At 32.2% G+C, this 14632-nt stretch overlaps 1 protein-coding gene across 1 annotated transcript in view; it reads right to left on the reverse strand.

The window, feature by feature from the left end:
- Window positions 1-14632, reverse strand: part of PKHD1 (PKHD1 ciliary IPT domain containing fibrocystin/polyductin) — a 482509-nt gene that overhangs the window by 148005 nt on the left and 319872 nt on the right. The window contains exons 53-54 of the mRNA XM_032141123.2: window positions 10193-10306; window positions 7133-7220 (exon numbers count right to left, since the gene is read on the reverse strand). Of these exons, the coding sequence (XP_031997014.1) occupies window positions 7133-7220; window positions 10193-10306 (202 nt within the window). The remainder of the gene's footprint in view (window positions 1-7132; window positions 7221-10192; window positions 10307-14632) is intronic.

A 14632-nucleotide genomic window follows, 5' to 3' on the forward strand; every position in this document is an offset into this window, starting at 1 on the left:
GAATGCTGTTTGCTCTGGCTAGAATACCGTTTCCACATATAACCCACCTTGCTTAATTAATGCCCATTCTTCTTTCAGATCCCACCTCTGAAATTATGCTTCAGGGAAGCCTTCTCCAACTTCCCATAAATGCCTCAAGTTGACATATTCGTGTTTTCAGAATCCTATATAACCCGCCCCTTCACAGAATTTATCGTATATGTAATTTTACATTTATTATTTGATTAACATCTGAGTTTTTACTTAATATCTCCAGATCATAGCTCAATGTTTGACAAACATAAGTATTTGTGAAAATCATGTCAAATAAATAATTTTAAATAACTATGAACATAATACCTACTCTACAAAGAAATTCTGTACATAGAGAAAAGCACACCAAAGCATACCTATCAAGATATAAGATAGCTACCTATCATTTCACCAACAGGGATCCCTGCTGTGCTGTAGGTCCTTGCAGGCATTTCCCTATTATGTATATGCATACATATTTTTATTTCTTTATCTACAAAACTAGGCTAGTATGTAATATTAATTCCCAAGTGAATGTGAACCTCTGCTCTATTTTGTCAACTTGGAATTCACTATATTCCATCTTTGCCAAATTAAAATTTAAAAATGGTATTCTATTACTTTTTTTATTATTATTATTATACTTTGTTTTAGGGTACATGTGCACAATGTGCAGGTTTGTTACATATGTATACATGTGCCATGTTGGTGTGCTGCACCCATTAACTCGTCATTTAGCATTACGTATATCTCCTAATGCTATCCCTCCCCCCTTCCCCCACCCCACAACAGTCCCCAGAGTGTGATGTTCCCCTTCCTGTGTCCATGTGTTCTCATTGTTCAATTCCCACCTATGAGTGAGAACATGTGGTGTTTGGTTTTTTGTCCTTGCGATAGTTTACTGAGAATGATGATTTCCAGTTTCATCCATGTACCTACAAAGGATATGAACTCATCATTTTTTATGGCTGCATAGTATTCCATGGTGTATATATGCCACATTTTCTTAATCCAGTCTATCGTTGTTGGACATTTGGGTTGGTTCCAAGTCTTTGCTATTGTGAATAGTGCCACAATAAACATACGTGTGCATGTGTCTTTATAGCAGCATGATTTATAGTCCTTTGGGTATATACCCAGCAATGGGATGGCTGGGTACTACAACGCTACAGTAACGAAAACAGCATGGTACTGGTACCAAAACAGAGATATAGACCAATGGAACAGAACAGAGCCCTCAGAAATAACACCACATATCTACAACTATCTGATCTTTGATAAACCTGACAAAAACAAGCAATGGAGAAAGGATTCCCTATTTAATAAATGGTGCTGGGAAAACTGGCTAGCCATATGTAGAAAGCTGAAACTGGATCCCTTCCTTACACCTTATACAAAAATTAATTCCAGATGGATTAAAGACTTATATGTTAGACCTAAAACCATAAAAACCCTAGAAGAAAACCTAGGCATTACCATTCAGGACAAAGGCATGGGCAAGGACTTCATGTCTAAAACACCAAAAGCAATGGCAACAAAAGCCAAAATTGACAAATGGGATCTAATTAAACTAAAGAGCTTCTGCACAGCAAAAGAAACTACCATCAGAGTGAACAGGCAACCTACAAAATGGGAGAAAATTTTCGCAACCTACTCATCTGACAAAGGGCTAATATTCAGAATCTACAATGAACTCAAACAAATTTACAAGAAAAAAACAAACAACCCCATCAAAAAGTGGGCAAAGGACATGAACAGACGCTTCTCAAAAGAAGACATTTATGCAGCCAAAAAACACATGAAAAAATGTTCATCATCACTGGCCATCAAAGAAATGCAAATCAAAACCACAATGAGATACCATCTCACACCAGTTAGAATGGCAATCATTAAAAAGTCAGGAAACAACAGGTGCTGGAGAGGATGTGGAGAAATAGGAACACTTTTACACTGTTGGTGGGACTGTAAATTAGTTCAACCACTGTGGAAGTCAGTGTGGCAATTCTTCAGGGCTCTAGAACTAGAAATTCCATTACTGTTTTAATTAATGTTTACTTCAATTATAGTAAAGAAGACCATTTTTTCTATATATTAGCCAGATGTACGTTTTCTTTTGTGGCTTACCTATTCAAACCCTTTCACAAATATGTTTCTGGTGTATTCATATTTTTATTTTCATTCTTGACATATAAAAATTCTTCACATATAAAAATATTAGTCCTTCATCTGTACTATTGTATGCTGCAAACATTTTCTAGTTGATCATTTGTCATCACATTGTGTAATGGACATGCAGAAATACTGACCTTGTTATATTGTCAAATCTATTATTTATTGCTATGGATATTGTTTTGCTTGTTATGATCAGAGCAGTCTTTACTAGTTAAAATTACATGTTTACTTAAATTTTCTTCAAATAATTTTATGGTTTTAATTTTTTTACATTTTGTTTTATAATCCACCTATAATTTAGAGTAAAACATAAAGTGGGAATCTAATTTTATATTTTTCCAAAGGATTTACTAATTATTCCAGCCTGTCTTCAACTAAATTCAAATACTAATTTATTCAAATTCTAAAAATAATGCATGACTGTGTTTATTTCTTGGTATTCTTTTTAGTTTTGGTGCCAACAACAGATTATTCATATTAGAGGCATAATTTAAAAAAAAAACTGCTAATGTTTGGATATTTTCAAGTGTTTATTGTTCCAAATAATTTAATGAGTCAGATTCTGATGCATATATTAGACCTGTGATTCAAGTTGTATCAGATTTGACATCTTTAAAATAGTGAACCATCAAATTTTTGTTATGCATCACCATTTATTCTAGACTCTTTTTATGCCGTTGAATAGTGTTTTATAGTTTTGTTTTTGTTTTTATAGGTTCTGTAATTTTTCTTAAATTTACTTCTAGATATTTGTGGTTGAAATTTTAAATAAGATTGTACATTATAATTTAAAAGTTTACTGCTTGTATATTAAAAAGCTGTTGATGTGCATTTATTGAAGGCAACTGATAGTTTTTCAGATAATTCTCTAGTTTTATAGGATGAAATGTACATTTTATAAACCACATAAAAAGATAGTTTGGATTATTTTCAATAATTGGATCTAATGTATTTTTCTTGCCTGAATACATTGGCGAAAACTTTAATAATAATATTTAATGATTGTTGTAATAAACAATAATATTTAATGTCGGTTTTTCTCCTAAAATACAAAACTGTTTGAGAGGAATCCTTTAGTGTTTATTTTGTATTATTATTTAAACCAATGCTTCTCAACTAATGGTTATACCATCCAAATAAATAGCATTAATTTAAAAGAAGTATCCTTATAGTCTTCATTTACTGTTTATTCCAAGAATGTTTGCTGAATTTTATTAAACGTATTTCCTTTTTGTGCCAAATTGGTCATGTTCTTAATGTTCACATCTGGTATTAAGGTAAATTATATGAATGGATTATTTCATTTCAAATTATCTTTGTTCACTTGAATGAAACACATTCAAACATAGCTTGCTTTGTTTGTTGCTTTTTTATTTATGATTTTTACATTATATTGGGATGTTTTCTCAGTTTTCTTTTTTGAGTTATTTTTAGTAGCTATAAACAAGTATAAAGATTATTTTATGCCTGTTCCCTTAAATTAACTGGGAATAGATTATATAACATGGGAATTATTTGATATTCAACTCATTGGAAGAACATGGTATAAATTTATGTGAGCCAAATGTATTTTTGGAGATAAATCTTTGATATATTTATATCTTTCACTATTATTTGTTCTTTATGTTTTATTCTTCTCTAGCCAATTATGATAATTCTAAATTATCATTAAAAATTCCTTTTTATAAAGTATTTTTCTCAAAAATGTTAAAGTTGCACTATATAGATTTATATTTTTTATATTATAACTAACCTATTCTGCACTTGTACTGTCATTTCTCATTTTATATATTGGGGTTTTCAGGGTATGATTAAAGTTATTAGAGATTAAACCACTACCTCTTTTTAAAAATTTAATCTTACTAATTTTCTACTTTCTATTTCACCAATTTCTGCCTTTTTCTTCCGTTGATTGAGTTCATTAGACTTATGGGTTATTTTGTTTCTAATTTCTCATATTGACAGTTGTTCTTCTTTGTTTAGAAGAATTCTCTTTGTTTAGAATAACTGTCAATATGAAAACTGTCAATAAGAAAAGTTTGTTTGCTTATTCAATCATGAAAGCATTTAATGTGATGACATGTTTTATATCTCGTATGCTATACTCTCATTATTGTTATTTCCCAGCTATTCTGTTGGTAAAGTTTTGATGATTTCTTGGATACAAAAGTTATTTAGAAAATAATTTATTATATCTTTTTTATTATAAGAAATTAAGATTGTTGGTTTATATTTTATTTTAATCTCCATGTTTATTATATTGTGATCACATATTATTAAAATTTATTAAGGTTGTAATTACGGATATATATTTTTTAGGGTGAAGGAGTAGTTTGATATATAAATTAAATTGCTTTTATTATATTATTCATGTTCTTCATGTTTTCTTCACCTTTTTAACCTAATTAAACGATTTGGAACTGAAAGAGATAAATACATGTCTTGGACTGTGATTTTTGTTTCTGTCAATTTCACCTTATCTTTCTTAGAGATTTGCTTTATATTTCTATATTGTATTATCTGCTGTAAAACTTTTCTGACTGTTAGGGTCTCACTATGATTGAAGGCTTTAGTAATGTAAAGTATAATTATTTAACCAATTTGAAACATTTATTTTGATTTTTACCTGTTTTGTTAATAATTTTGAGGATCCTTTATTTTGTTTTAGATGTCAATGATTTATTCTTATCCAATATTTAAATTTCTCCTAGTTGGTTTTAAGTTTTCCTCTGGTAAAAAAGTTATAATTACATTTTGACTTTCAACCCAATTTTCCTATATAGCATTATTTTTAACAAATATTTTGTTTTTGTCACTGGCAAATTTATACTTTCTTATTTCTGTTTTTTTAAATATACCTTTTTTGTTGCTTTTATTCTTTTATCATTTCATTTTCTTCTTTTTTTTTCTATTTTACTATTTATTTTATGGTTTCTTTTTTTCCCCACTGGTGATTTGGAAAGTATATATACTATTCAAAATTCTAATGAAACAAATTAACTCATATTTACTTCCTATGGCTATAGTTCCAGATTTTTATCTGATAATTTTGAATGGTGAAGATTTGTTTATGTGTCATATTTGCTAAGCTATTATACACAGTTACTCAATCAAACACTAATCTAGGTGTTACTGTGAAGGTATTTTGTCAATGTAGTTAACACAGTCAGTTGAGTTTAAGGAGATTAGGCCACCCAATAATGTGGGTGGGCCTCATCAATCAGTTGGAAGACCTTAAAAGCAAAACTGAGATTTCTTTGGGGAAGAAGAAATTCTGCCTTAAGACTGCAAACCAGTTCTTCCGTCCATTGCAACGTGCTGGCCCACTTACAGATTTCGAACTCTCCAGCTCCCATAATTGTGTAAATCTATTTCTTGAAATACATCTCTTTATATATAAATGTACGTATATTAATATTTACTATATCTATTGTATAATTTATATACATATAACAGGTAGGATACACACATACACATACACACACATGCACATAACCTACTGATTATGTATTTTTTGTATAAACAGAATCCTAACTAATACATTAACTTTTCAAATGTTATGTCATTTCTTTTACAAGAACAATTATTATAATTTGTTTTAGGCCTGTAATCCCAGGCCTTTGGGAGGCTGAGACGGGTGGATCGCCTGAGGTCAGGAGTTCAAGACCAACCTGACTGACATGGTGAAACATCTCTACTAAAAATACAAAAATTAGCTGGGCGTGGTGGTGTGTGCCTGTAATCCCAGCTACTTGGGAGGCTGAGGCAGGAAAATCACTTGAACCCAGGAGGTGGAGATTGCAATGAGCCAAGATTGTGCCATTGCACTCCATCTTGGGCAATAGAGTGAGACTGTGTCAAAAAAAAAAAAAAAGAATTTGTTTTGTTTTAATAACCACAGTTACACTATAATATTTAAATTATTTCAGTGCTTCTTAGTTATTTATATTATTCTCAAATTTTATTTCTGTTTCCGAATTTTAAATTTAGTTTAATCTCTTTATTTGAACCCTGAATTTTCTTCCATTTTTCACATGAGCGTCTTAGCAGTGTGTCCAATTCTTTGGTCACAATATTTTTTTCCTTAAACATTTATAGATGTGGCATCATGATCTTCCCACATGTGATGGTGTAGAGGTGAATACTAAGGCTAGAAAGCTTGATGTTCCTTTCCTTTACTTTTTGTTCACTCTATTTTTCTTATACTATGAAGATAATGTAATGAAGCAATCACCATCCTTGATATTAATCTTTTCTAATAAAATGTTAACTATTCCCATATTTTCTATGTGTATTTCAGTTATAGTTTTCATTATTCTTTCTGTTGTAGTTATTCTGAGTTCTTACTAAAAAGACATATGACCCATAGATAGCTTTTAATTTTCTGATCTCTATTTCTAGTACTTTATCTTTTGTTATTTTTATTTCCTAGTCTTATCCTCTGTATTCGGATAGGTCTCCATCAGTTTGTTCTTCATTTTACCTATGCAGTTTGAGGAAGCAATGATTCTGTTCTTTACTGCCTCCAATGCATCATTAAATTTCACAATATACTTCATATGTTTCATCTTCCTCCTATTTTATTTCTGTCTATATCTTAATGAGCTAGCTTTTCAGCTTAGACATAGTATTCTTACCTCAAACTTCATCTCCTATCTCATGGAATTCATATATTTTAAGATTTCATGGACAGCAATAATTATGTATTATCTAAAAGTTTCTCCTGAAATAAACTGTGTTCCTCTACTACCTTTTGCATGTTTTGTTCTCCTTCTAGTATGTTATAGAGATATTTTTTAAATTCCCTATAATCGCTTATTTTTCTCCTTACTTATCCTTTAATTATAATGTTTAACCTAAAAATCAGTTTCATATTGTAACAAAATCTCAAGCAGAAGCAACCTAAACAGTAACCAAGAAAAAGCTCTAAGTTACTCTCATTCCTTACCTCTCATTTCCTGAGGCAATATCAGCTCCAAGATGTGTCCAGGAGTTCTTAGGATAAGCACTGCAAAGCTGAACTTTCCCATAAACCCCTGAAAATAAAAGGAGTAACAGTCGGATAGAAAAATCCTTCAGAGGAATGAAAGCCAGGTAAGTAAAAGTCATTCCAGAGGCTGTTATGCAAAACATGTGATATAGAATCTCTATATGAAGCTTCCATATTATCAAAAGCATTATTTAAATGCTCTATTTTACAATACTAAGATATATCTCACATGGCTATGAAACTTACTCTCTCAAATGCTATAGAAAAAAGAATGCTACACCACATCACAATAATCTAAAAGGTGGGAAACAGACCACTCTAATGACTAAAGTTGAAGAGGTACTCCTTTCCACTCTTATGTGACTCCAAACCATTTGCAATTCTTTTGGAAGTTAACCAGTTTTGATATTTTTTGTTATACACTAGGTTCTCCAAAAGCATGGTTAACTTTATTTCCTTAGGATAGAGTTTTAGAGCTATTAGCTTTATGTTTAGTGGCTGGACTTAATATTTTGTCTTATAAATGTCAAGGGAGAGATTTCTAAGTCCTTTGTTTCAAAATGCAATTTATTTCAGACTAATAAAGTCTTAGCAGGAACATGCTTGATACAGCCCAATTTTACTTTTTCATGTCTTTCCTCCTATATACTTTATTGCCATTTTCAATCATAATTCCTCATATTCTAGTGGTTTACAATGTTTTGACCATGAACCTCACCAGTAAAAGAAAAAACATGTGATTGTGTACTCTAAGCACATATTTATTTTATTTAGATAACTCAGATATTTAGATAAAAAATATACACATATATGAATATACTAATATATATTGGAATCGAAGTTCTAATATTTTATTCCTGCACCCAAATGTATTGTCTGCATATCCCTGGATTGATGCACCCTACTTTATTGCAAGTCACTAATCTAAAAATTTAAAAATTTTACAATTTTCATCAGAAAACATAGAAATAAAAGAAGCAGGGAACCACTAAGGTACAAATAATATGGCTTTGGTGTTCATCTGATATGGACCAAAAAAAAAATCCCAATTAATGGGAATTTAACCAACTGCTTATATCAACATCCATATTTTTTCCATATATCAACTATGAAAATGTCAGAAGATAAGAAAACTAAATCAGGATAAATGGATATAAAAAGAACCCCATTTTCAAGACGTGTCCTGAAACCAATCTTTCATAATAGCATTTATATATTTCATAAGACATCATCATCCAAAACAAAAATCCATCTTTTTTCACTATAGGCTAAGTAAGCTAGGCTGAGAAGGATCCTGAAGTAATTTAAAGAGATTTCCAACCAAAACATTTATAACAAAAACCAGTTCATGTCCTTAAATTTCAATTATGCAGAAAATTCAATTGACCAGAAAAGCAGATTTCTTGGTCATTTCCAATCATCAAAGGTTTACTGTAAAATGACACCATTTCTTAGTTGTTTCAAGAAGATTACAAGTGATTTAATACGATTAAAATTTGTCATCTACTTACGATACTACAAAAATTTGAGCATGCAGTGAAAGAAATACTTCATTCTTTATTTCAATTTAGTATCAAAGAAAATTTCAAAGACACTAGTTGGACCGTACAGCCAGGATCAGGGATCAGAGCAGGCATCTGTGGATAGTCCTAGCAGAAAGTTTGTTCCAGTGTTATCACGCTACAGAAAAGAGTGGATACCACAGGCAAAAGAAGATGAAATGTTCTTATAATAATCCATCTAGTTTGTCAACTTGGAAAAATTAAAACATTTTTGAACCTCTTGTTATTAGAAAGATAAAATAAATAGCATGCATGGAAAAAACCTTTGGAAACTATAAAGTGCTGTCAACATATTATATGACAATAGTTATATATTATGGAACTAAGTTAACAAACTTCATACTGTCTTAACATTATTGTCTCCATTCTATTGAGTACTGAGATTCAGAGAGGGAGCCATTGACTGCTAGTGAATATTAAATTTATATCTCATAGTGTTCAGAAACCTCAGAAATGATGGACCTTGCTCTTTTTCCACAAGGAAAAATGGCTTACTTGAAAACCTCCAACATAGCAATGCATCTAAGGGAGAATCCAAGGAAATTAACAACCAATTTTCTTTAAGAATGTTCATATTTTTTTCTTTTAGTTAATTTTTTCTCACTTATATAATAGTTGAAATAAGTTCACTATATTTTATTCTTTTAGATATTGTATTGTCACATAGCTTAAATATAACATATTTATTATTCTTTTAGCTATTATATTGCCACACAGCTTAAATATAACATATTTTTAAATATAATAACATATTTAAGCTGTGTGACAATACAATATCTAAAAGAGTAATAAAGTATAGTGAACTTATTTCAACTATTATATAAGTGAGGGAAAAATAACTAAAAAAATGAACATGCTTGAAGAAAATTGCTTCATGCCAAGAGTTATCCCTCTTTACTTATAAAATTAGTAATGCCCATATAGAAAAAGTGAGAAAATACTTTAAATCTGATGAACATTCTCTTATCCCTCAAAACTGAGTTAGTTGGGGATACATACATATGGTTATACAAGGCCAGTCCCCGTTTCTGTACTTTTACATAGACCAATTTAAAATAGGATTTGGTATTGTGGCAATAGCAAATAAAGAAATTGTCAACAGTGAATGCTTCTTATTAATTGATAGATCTATCAGTTGTATAAATGTATCAATCATTGAGTAGTATTTATAGTTGATAATATTGACTCAGTCTAAACTTTAGTGTCTGACTAATCTGGATCTTAATCCAAATGCTGACACTATAAAGCTGTGTGGTTCATCATCTCTGAATCTTAGTTTTGACATCTCTAAAATGGACACTGCTCACAAGAGAGCTGGTAAGTGAAATAATAAATATAAATTACCTAAAAGGGTATTTGGAATTTAGCATATATTCTATGAATATTATGTCTCTATCAGACACAAGCACACAATACACACACATGCATTTTATTTTTAATAAAAACTATATCTTACCAATTGTTCCTGGGTCAATATGAATTCCACTCATACGGTCACAAAAGACTCCCTCTGAGGCTCTAAGGAGAATCACAAGCTTTTGTTCCTTTTCTAAGGGGTTTTCTAAAGTACCTGTTTACAAAGAAAAGTATATCATTCAAATCAATTTGAAATTAAAAGAAAGAGAGGGAGGAATTGCGGTATAATTTCAATAATGCAATGTAGATACTGTGAAGTAGACTATATGGAGGAGTCAATGGTTACGCAGATGAAATAAGAGTAGGAAAAAAAAGATTCAGTAAACTTCTTTGAAGGAGACTCAAGTATTATTCACCAGATATTCACTCTCCTTTCTTTATTAGGGCAGTGTAAACTTTCCTGACCTACTAATATTTATCCTGGTCATATGACTTGCTTTGGCCGATGACATTTGTGTGAAAGTGGTAGGAATATTAGTTTTCAGTTGATGCTTTAAGGGACTTGGCAAGTTGTTTTGTTTTGTTTTATTTTGTTTTTTACCAGATCTCTTTCAATGTTGTTCTCTACCATGAATAGAGAATTCCTTAATAGCCTGTGGTATCTGAATGAAGAGATATACAGAGCAAACCTGAATAGAATACACAAGCTGGAGCCAAGTTCAACCAAGTCTAACACAAATATTTCTTGATGTAAACCACTGAGATTTAGGGATTATTTGTTACACACCATTATTATGGCAAAACCTGCCTGATACACTGTCTATGGCTAGATAACCTTCAAGTTTCTTTATATGCATTTTAGCATTTACTCCTCACAACAAACCTGAGAAGTCAGTATAATTATTATCCCAGTTTTAAATATTTGCACATGAAGAGGCTTACAGGTTAAGGGACTTGTCTAAATTGATCCAACTATTAAGTAACAGAATCTATTTAAACAAAGATCTGTTTATGCTAAGTGTTTATTTAACAGATAAGAGGTTATTTTCTAAAACTAAATTCTTTTAGCAGCATAAAGACTCATAAAGACATAAGGCTATGATACTCAGACAGCAGTTGGAATTGTTTCTGACCTTATTTTATTGATGTTAACAGTGGAGTTTGGTATGAAAATTCATACTTCCGTGGTATGAGAATAGTTCAGGGAATTTGTCAAATTAGTGTTAGTGAGTATGGACCTGAGGAAGGTTAGTGTCATTGGAAAATATGCCTTAGAGTACAAAAATATTAAAGTTATTAAAGTCAGTTGTTTGAGAAGTAACTGGTGGGAAAGTAATCCCAAAATTATATTCCAAATCAGACAGGTTAATAAAAACCACCGGCTATCAAATGCGACTTCCCAGTTTATAAATTCCCGAAAAGATAACCAAAAATGGCATTGCTAAATACAATGTGAAATAACTAGTAAACTTACAATTGCCTGGTTTTCACCTTGGTTGCTGGTCTTTCGAGCAACATAAAATCATCCCCCCCAGCTGACACTTCCTATATACCTGGATAGCCAAAAGGCACAAGGTAAGTCTAAAGCTTGCTACATACCTATTTTTATAGTTCAGTCTTCACAGCCATTACTCTAGTACTGTGCTGAAAGCAAGCAAGATTCAGATAGGTAAGTAAATCTACCTAGAGGCATACGGTAGGTCAATGGGTGAGCAAGCCTATGTATTTCCAATAATATGCAAAGGTGTGTTGCTCCTCTGTGTAGCTAATGCCACTCCTCAGCTGAGAGCCTGATGCATCATCTTAGTGAAAATAAAGATGTGCTAGAGCAGAAAGAAGGGGGAAGCAGGGGAGGATGAAAATGTTTAGTAAATGTGTACAGCATAGCTGTTATCTTGCCGTTACAAGTCTGTCCAGTAAGCTGTTTTCCAACTGTGATTTCATTTATTTCACGGAGGGTAGTTTAGAGTCTTTGGGAAAAAAAAAAAAAAAAAAAATGGACTAGCACTAAAGAGATACCAGAGAGAAAAAAGTAGGACAGTTTTTGCCCTAGAGAAATGTATGCAGAGTCCCACAAAAAGAGTTCAGCGTTCCTCTAAAATTAGAGATTAAATCAATTATGCAACCCAACACTGCAGCACATGTGGAGCTTTCGCAGAAAGTCTGGGCAAAATTATTTAGCCTGCTGTGATCTTTTGCTATCTACAATGACCAGAATTTGGCTTCCTTTTTGTAACTGAGAGAAAACAAAAGATGAAGAATAGGGACTAAGTAGAAAGAAGGCAAAGGTGACCTAAGAGAAGGAAATACATGCTATTGTAACATTAACATGAAATGCTTCTTGAATGTGTAAAAGTTGATAAATGGAAAGCTTTAAAGGTTGAGATCCTCATTTTCTTCTCAAATCTAGCAATCAAAGAAAGGTGAGGTGCTCTCTCCAGCATGGACTTTGCCTCTAAATGAGGGTAGCCACCTCTGAGACAGAAGATGCTCAGGATATGCAGCTCATCCTTGGTTTACCTTTGTAAAGCTTCTCTAAACTATAGCAAGAGGCATATTAAACCTGGGCAAATTTATGCATTCATAATGAGAGGGAAAATAATTGTCATTGTGCTGCAAAGACATTCTGCATATTTTCACATGCACAATTTAATTCTCATAATTTTATGATGAATACAGTTGAGGTTCTGATGAGGAAACTGAGGCAAAGAGAGGTTAAGTAGCTTGTCAGGAATCACACAGCTGTTAAATGGTGAAGTTGGGCCTTAGACTTAATAAGTACCATCCTAGGAAGGACGTGTGGATATGGATGAATAGAAAAGAAATAAATGGAAGCAGACATTACTTAGTATAATGGTGGGCAGTGAAGGGAAAACAATGTGCTCCAGATGCTAAAATCAACTGGAGAGATGGAAGAAAATGAGTTCTGGCATACAGAAGATAATCATTATAATTCTTTGGGGAATATGGTACAAATGGGTTCCAGGAACTTCAAAAGGTAAGAATAAGAAAAAAAGACATTTCATTATTTTATTAACTAAAGCTCTTTGATGGAATCAAGTATAATCCTAGTTTGCACTTAAGCCCACTCTATCAACGAGACTCACCAGACCTTGTACCAAGCCAACCCATAAGAAATTACTTACCTTTCCTTCAACTCACTCTCCTCTGTGCTCATGAGATTCCCCAGCGCTTATATGTTTTACCTTCATCTTAACTAACTCTGATTCATCCCTCAAAACTTGGCTCCACCATAATTTATTCCTAAAAGCCTTCTATGATCTTGAATTAGATGCCCCCTTTTGTGTGTAAATGTTCTGTACCCCTTGCTAAAGTAATTCTACTTCAAGAAACTTGTCCTAAAGAACTAGTAGGGGACAAGGACAAAGAATAATGCTCAAAGTTCTCCACTGCAGTGTTACCTATTTATAATTGGCAACATTTAAAAACACCTTGAAATAGCAATTAGAAATATTTTTGTCCATTTTTAAAGTTTGTCCATTCCTTCCCAGACTTTTTGACATATTTAATAGCTGAAACGTACAAGTCCCCAAGCAACCATATACTCCCTTGCCTCTGCCCCGCTCTGCCTTCATTCCTATTTTTGTCACAGCCAACTCTTACATACTTTCAAACCCAGTTCAGATGCCACCTCTTCTGGAAATGCCCTTGTCAACTAAGTCTGGGTTAAGTGACCTTCTAAGGGCTATCACAGAATGCCATGTTTTGCCACAATACTTCTAAAACTATACTGTGAGGGCCATTTCCCTGATTGCCCCCTTCTCTCAGTGAGCGCAAGAAGAAACTATGGACTCCCAGCAGAGTTTATTTGAAGATATTTTATTCCAGAAATGTTTAACTTGGTAATTTTTACCGACCCTCCTGAAGAAAACAATTGGAATAAAGAGAAATACCCTATAGTAATAAAAGACTAACTTTACCAGTAAATTACAACTTTTAAGCATTTATGTACCTACCATCATAGCTTAAAAATATATACTGCAAAAATCAACAGAACTACAAGGACAAATGGATATACCTATAATACTTGTAGTAAAGCCAACAAAACTGTTGCTAAGAAAAATACAATAATGATATAGCAGTTTTGAATAATGCAATTTGCATATTTGACATAACAGGCATAGATGGAAAACTAGACCCACAAAGAATGCACATTCTTTTAAAGCTTGCATAAGACATTTTAAAAAATTGATCATATGATGATGATAAAGCAGTTTAACAAATTTTTAAAAATTGGAATTATACAGCATTTGTTTTCTGACCATAGTTCCATCAAAATTTACAATTCATAATAAAAAAATTTCAAAAGTGAGCTATATTAAAGATCTTTCCAATTGTCAAAGAATACCATTAAGAAAGTAAAAAAGCAGCCAGATGTGGTGGCTCATGCCTGTAATCCCAGCACTTTGGGAGGGCCGAGGCAGGTGGATCACAAGGTCAAGAGATCTAGACCATTCTGGCCAACATGGTGAAACCTTGTCTCTACTAAAAATACAAAAATTAGCTGGGCGTGGTGCCA

The sequence above is a fragment of the Hylobates moloch genome, unplaced genomic scaffold (genome assembly GCF_009828535.3).
Source record: "Hylobates moloch isolate HMO894 unplaced genomic scaffold, HMol_V3 SCAFFOLD_20, whole genome shotgun sequence".
Lineage (NCBI taxonomy): Eukaryota > Metazoa > Chordata > Mammalia > Primates > Hylobatidae > Hylobates > Hylobates moloch.